The sequence below is a fragment of the Bactrocera oleae genome, chromosome 3 (assembly GCF_042242935.1).
Source record: "Bactrocera oleae isolate idBacOlea1 chromosome 3, idBacOlea1, whole genome shotgun sequence".
Taxonomy (NCBI): Eukaryota; Metazoa; Arthropoda; class Insecta; order Diptera; family Tephritidae; genus Bactrocera; species Bactrocera oleae.
In genome coordinates this window covers 74,197,632-74,204,608 of record NC_091537.1, presented here as the reverse complement: position 1 = coordinate 74,204,608, position 6,977 = coordinate 74,197,632, and the positions used below count along the sequence as shown (strand labels likewise).

At 37.5% G+C, this 6,977-nt stretch overlaps 1 protein-coding gene across 1 annotated transcript; it reads left to right on the top strand.

The window, feature by feature from the left end:
* The first annotated feature begins 1,137 nt into the window (after positions 1–1,137).
* On the top strand, positions 1,138–5,891 carry noc (no ocelli). Its single transcript, XM_014237035.3, has 2 exons — positions 1,138–1,800; positions 3,383–5,891. The coding sequence occupies exons 1-2, from the start codon at positions 1,711–1,713 to the stop codon at positions 4,883–4,885; spliced, it is 1,593 nt and encodes a 530-aa protein (XP_014092510.1). The 5' UTR covers positions 1,138–1,710; the 3' UTR covers positions 4,886–5,891.
* The last annotated feature ends 1,086 nt before the right edge of the window (positions 5,892–6,977 follow it).

Here is a 6,977-nt window from a genome sequence, read left to right as displayed (position 1 = left end):
GCAACACAACTTGTTATGCCGATAACGCGCTACATAAAAATAAAACTGGAAATTATAATGCTTATTTTTGCGCCTCATCGCGACTTGCATCAACGCTGCTACTGTTGTGTTGTTGCGGTATTTGTTTTTGCCGCCGTTGTTGTACTGAAAGGCGTGATAAACGTGACAGTTTAATTGCAACCTTTTGGTCACTTAACCGAACGCAATGATTGCCGCTGACAGGAGCGCCGAAGAGTGAATGAAAACAAGTGGACGGGCGAACGGTGTGAGAGCTGATTGCCTATAAATATGTAGTAAATGAGCGCGTTCACTTGGACAGCGCAGCAATTTACTTGGGAGAGCATTAAATTAACATGTAATTTATTGTTGACTAATGCAAAATGTCAAAGAGTATGGCGCTCAGCGCACACTACGGCTCTACAATGCGCTCAATAAAGCATACTCAGTACATATTTTCTCCAAAAGGTAACCCCATTTTGAAGTGTTGCCATTGTCGCATACGTCGAAGCAGCCCATTGATTGGTTATGCATCGCTTAACTGGGAGCGAGCGCTGAGCGTTAAAATTTCTATAAGCATTTTGCTGCTCCAACGTATCTACCGAGAAAAACCTGTTACGCTAGGTGTTATATACGCGCTCTTTGTCGTATAGCAAATTACACACCAAATGTGCCTTGGTAATGCACTTTTTCCTAACATGTCTGCCGACAGCAGCCATCCATTCATCCATCCATTAACAAACCGCTTGACAGCTGGTTGCCACAATTAGCACTCTGCATATGTATAAATGAGAGAGTTAGGCTGTCACTGGCGCTGCCGTCGCGCGTTACCAAAGATCAAAGTATATATATATTTTTATGGCGCATGCGATTTGATTGGACAAAAAGTACGCCATATTTGAAAATTACTCTATCGCGCTCTTGCTTGCACGCACCTATGCTTATTCGTTCACTCTTACAACTTCAAAAGGATGCACGCTCATTTCAGGTTTTGAGAGCAACGGTAAAAGTTGCCAAATTGCATTGGAGTAAGCGCTCTCTTGCAGAGTGTAATAGTGTTGAACGGCAGTGAAGCGCTCTTGCAGGGAGCTATGCCGCGGCACGACTAGCAAGTACCTAAGCAAATTGTGTGTCACAGAAAAATCAGTTCGTGTTTGGCTTCCTTTGCGTTAAGACGTGTTTGAAAAGAAACTCGGAACGTAGCAAAGTAAATACTTGGCTATAACTACATACTCAAAAGCTAATTTGATAGTCATAATAAACGGTTGTGCTCAAAAACAACAAAGTTAAAAAAAATTTCAAATTTGTCGAAATAATTTGTGTTCAGTCATTTTGTGTGACGCTCTAAAATACAAATTTTAAAATAAAAGTGAATTATTAAACTAAGCAGCTCGAAAGCATTTTGTGAATGAAATTTAAACTTTTGCTGCAAAGAATATACAAAACAAAAAATTGTGCTAAGTAAAAAACAATAAATTGTGCTCACCCAACTTAAACACTGGATTAATTTAAAAAAAAAATCGTTAAAGTAGCTTAAAAGCTTAAAAATTCAATTAACTAAATAGTTGGATTAACTAACGCATCAACACCTCTACCAGCTGCTATAAGTCCAGCTACACGATTACACCTATTGGATTAACTATATTTGTGGATTAGCTGTATTATTCAACTTCGTTACCCACGCTTTCTACACAACCTTTGGATTTGCGTAAAATGGTTGTTTTAGAAGGTGGCGGCGGTGTTGTTACAATTGGCAACAACCAATATCTGCAGCCGGACTATTTATCACCAATACCAACCACGGTGAGTTTCAGTCAGAAAAAATAAGAAGATAAGGAAATTTTATGAGCTCTGCAATTTATGAAGAAATGGAATTAATAGTAGCTTGATAGAAGAGCTGTTATTGAAGAAGTTTAGGAAAGTTGACAAATATTTTATGAGATTTTAAAACGAGTTCGTTATGCTTTTCAGAACAACTAAATTGTAGAGAATAATATTTAAAAAATTTGCAAATATTTTCTTAGCAACAGAATTTCAAATAAAGCTGAAAAGGATATTCGTAAAGTCACATAAAAAATGTATCTGAGAAAAAAATCATTATCATGAAAAAACTTATGTTAGATAATAATAATTTTTTGAACAAACGTAGGTGATACTTATTTTATGAAGGAGTACGCTTTGCTGAAAAAACAGTCAACTCGAGTCGATTTCGATACATCAAAGTATGAGAAATACATGAAAAAAAAAAATGATAAGGGTTTAACTGGAATATACCAAAGTTTCAAACACACGACGGAAATGTAAACATGAGAAAATATAAAAAATTTCGCCTGAATGCTGTTTTAAATGTTATGTAATAAAAAAAAATTATATTATATCAAATAGAAAGAAAATAAATCGTTAGAGACTCAAACTCGAGCTAAACTAAAAATAAAATAAAAACAATTATTGGACACAGTTAAAAAAATGTGTTGGTTACATACACAAAATTGATTTAAAAAACTGAAATTACTTTATATTAAAATTTGATATGAAATTGCTAAAATAGAAACTATACAATAAAAGAATATATTTTTCGCAATGAGAGTGAAGCAATTCAGGCGCCTCATTTGCATTATATATCTAAACATTTTTCAATATACCTATAGGCTGCTTATATTCAACCAAAATAATTACTACACTTTAAAAACCTAAATTCGCTAGTTGAACACACTAGTATCTTCAATTTATAATCGAAAATAAGTAAACGCCATTATAATGAAATATTTCTAGAAGCGCCACAGATCCATATCTAAGTTCCAGTAAGCCAAAAGTTAATTATTTCATATTTCTCTTTTATATCGCATTTATTTTTTCTTATTTATTTATAAAAACATGTTTAAGGCGCTCGTAAAAGCTAATTTAAAGTATCATAAAAAAATACAATCAAAATTTGAAAAAACACTGAACACATTAAACGAAATTTATTTTTATGATCATATCACCGATTTTATTGTTATCATAATCTCTGTGTCACAATATGGACTCATAAATGTTGCTCATTATAGTCACAAAAATTTCTTTATTTTGCTGTCATTGGCGGTGAAAGCTGTTTTATAGCATAAAATTCTTTCGTAATGTATCTATCAAAATTGAATTATGGCTGTTTTTAGGTAAGAATGAAAAAAAATTAAAATGAAAATATCAAAATCAAGTAAGCAAAGCATTATACAATATATAAATATAGAGTTGAGAGCGATGTTTGAATATATATATGTATATAAGAAGCTTTTCATATGGGCATAGGCTTTAAAAAGAACCTCCAGCTATTTTTCAATACTAAATAAATTCAAAAGTTATATAAACGCTTTACTTATAAACAAATTTTCCACTTTTCTCCTTCCAGATGGACGCCAAGAAAAGTCCACTCGCACTGTTGGCACAAACTTGCTCACAAATTGGCGCTGATTCGTCGGCAGTCAAGCCATTACTCGCTATGGATAAATCAAAGAAGTCTACATCTTCATCTTCGTCATCCACCTCATCGAATGCCAGTACGGACATGAGCGCCAAGTCTCCAACACAGGCTAAATCACCGAAATCCACCACACCAAATACCACCGAGGTGAAATTGGCTTTTAAGCCTTACGAAACAAATGTGCTGAGCGCTCAAAACCACAATACATTCAAGTCATCGTCCTCAACGACTGTGGACGAGCAACGACCCAGCTCAAAATGCTCCTCCAGCGGTGGTGCTGATAATAATACACGCGTGCCCTCACGCAACAAATCCAATTGTACACCAGAGTCACATGCTATCAAAATGGAGAATTTGCATGGTGTTACACCAACACCAAGTGATAATAATCGCAAAACTGTGTCTCCCGCCGGTTCGTCACAACGTGGTGCCAGCCCCATTGTACGCTCCGGTATGGAGGTACTGAATAATAGCAATGGTCAAGCCACACATCCGAAGGAGATGAGCAGTATGGCTGCGGCAGCCGCTGCTGCTGCCGCTGCTTATAAAGCGGCCGGTCCATATGGCATTAATCCATTATCGGCGCTCTGCTGTCCACCCGGTATGGAGCAACACGCCAATCCCGCTTTCCGTCCACCATTTGCCGGCGGTTTCTCACATCATCACGCAGCAATGTTGGCTGCTGCTGCTGCAAGCGGCGGTTACCCAGGCGGTCCTAATGGTCCGGGCTCACAACCCAATCCCTACATCAGCTATCAACGCATCAAGACACCTTCCGGCGGTGAGGCTATTGTACCGGTTTGCAAGGACCCCTACTGTCCCGGCTGCCCCTACTCGGCACATACGCAACAAATGCTTATGGGTGCCCCCTGCCCAGCTGGTTGCACACAATGTGAACATCAAAAATATGGCATGGCAATGATGGGTGGCGCCGCTGGTCTACCACCGAACCATCCTTACTCACAAGCCGCTGCAGCTGCTGCCGCTAGTGCTGCTGCAGCGCGCTCAGCGCCATATGTCTGCAGTTGGGTGATAGGCGACGCTTATTGCGGTAAACGCTTCCAGACCTCCGACGAACTATTCTCACATCTGCGCACTCACACCGGTAATCTCTCGGATCCAGCTGCTGCCGCCGCCGCCTTGGCTCAGTCACAGGCACAATCATTGTTGGGCACACTTTTTCCACCATCAGCACTCCGCGGTGGCTATCCAACCCCACCGTTGAGTCCGATGAGCGCTGCTGCTGCGGCACGCTATCATCCTTATGCTAAACCTGGTGGCATACCAGCTAGCGCGTTGACTGCACCATCCGCCTTCGGCATGACTGGCTTTAATCCCGCAGCGGCTGCTGCAGCAGCAGCTTTGGGACCCTACTACTCGCCCTATGCGATGTATGGTCAACGTATTGGCTCGGCCGCGGTGCATCAGTAAGCGTTTGCGGAAGCGCGATAAATGCTGACAACAAGGCTAGTCAAGGAGAATGAAAGGCTAACCGTGTGATTTTTGAGTAAGGCGCATGCGCGCACATCTCGACTGCAAGGCCAACAGTGAGTGAGGCATAGGCATGATGGGCCGCGCACTCGGTTACAATATGCATACCAAAAACATAAAAGCGGAATAAAATAAAAGCAAAGATCTGAAGGTGAAGTTTGAAATTGCAGAAAAAATGGCAAAAAACACAAAAAACAAAAACGTTAAAAAATGATTAATACAAAATTGCGTTTCAAAAAAAGTATAAAACTGTATGAAAAAATTTCAATTTGAGAATGCGCTATTGTTGCGATCGTTTTACACTGTGATACTAAAATGTAGTTGGATGCTAGGCTTATTAGGTTTTAAATGATGAACATATGACTTACACACATGCATACATGCAGAAATACATATATGTATACGCATCTGTATTTGTGAGCAAAAGCGTAAAAAGTAATTAAAGTTTTTAGTTGTAAAATGCAGCCAAAGCATTTTTTTTCAAATAACCATGAAACCTTAACAAAAACAATCACCTTAACTAGTTTTTTGTTACTATTAATTTAATATATGTATATGTATGTAATATATCTGTACGTTTTGCCTTTAATTATATAATTTTAAGCGTGAAAATTGTGAATTAGTTTTTTGTTTAGTATCGAAAGCGCATATAAAGGCCTTTCGCTTACAGTTTATTTGTTTTAATGGCTTTTGAAAATTTAATTTAGCTATGTAATAAATGTAATATACATACATACATGAAAACATGAAAAACTTGAAATAACCACTTACAACCCATGTTTAACTGCATATGAAGCGCTTGTATGTGTTTATATAATACAAACAGATTTCCATAAAACGAAACATAAAAGAGTCAAAAACTTCAATTACAAACTTGATGGAATAATTAGTTTTCATTTTGCAATTAAATGAAAATAATAAATATAAATATTAAAAAAAAAAATAACCGTTGGTCTTTTAATTATATTCAATGGAAATGAGGAAACGACAGTTGATTACTTTCGCCTAAAAAATAACATTATCATCTTAGAGAACAAAAATAAATTTTGCCGAGAGTGATAAATACGGTAAACAGAAATACGATCATACATAAAAAAAGTAGTAAATAATCAATAAAAAATTGTATATTATAGATCAATTTGAAACATTGAAAAAAACGCGGTTCGCATATTTGCCTTAAAAGCTCTAAGCCGTTCTGAAATTAACGACATCTTTAGACTAACGTCGACTTTAGACCAAAAAACTCTATTCAAAGGCTCATTAAGGCTCTCTGAACTATAAAAACTGGGTGCCTGGAGGCCAAATAAATCCCAAAATAGGAGATACACAAAATGAACTTACAACAAGAAAAAACGTTAACTTCGGTTGCGCCGAAGCTATAATACCTGTCACAACTTGATTCCGAACGTTCAATTTGTATGACAGCTATATGATATAGTGATCTGATCTGACCACTTTCTGTGGAGAATAATTTGTTGCCTTAAGCAATAACTCGTGCCTAATTTCTTCAAGATACCTCGTCAAATGAAAGAGTTTTCCATACAAGCATTGATTCCGATTGTTCAGTTTGTATGGCAGCTATATGCTACAGTCATCCGATCTATACAATTTCTTCGTTGATTGTATTAATGCCTTAAATAATAATACACGTCAAATTTCATGAAGATACCTCGTCAAATGAAAGAGTTATCCATACAAACACTTGATTGTTTGTATGGCAGCTATATGCTATAGTGGTCTGATATCGGCCGTTCCGACAAATGAGGAGCTTCTTTGTTAGAAAAGGACAGGTGTAAAATTTCAGATCGATAGCATAAAAACTGAGGGACTAGTTTGTATATATACAGACAGACGGACAGACAGACAGACGGACATGGCTAAATCAACTCAGCTCATCATTCTGATCATTTATGTATATATTTTATAGGGTCTCCGACGTTTCTTTCTGGCTGTTACAAACTTCATGGCAAACACGTCTTACAATTGACGAAAGAAATTGAGGCCGGTTAAGTTTGCGTTGTTACCCGTTTTA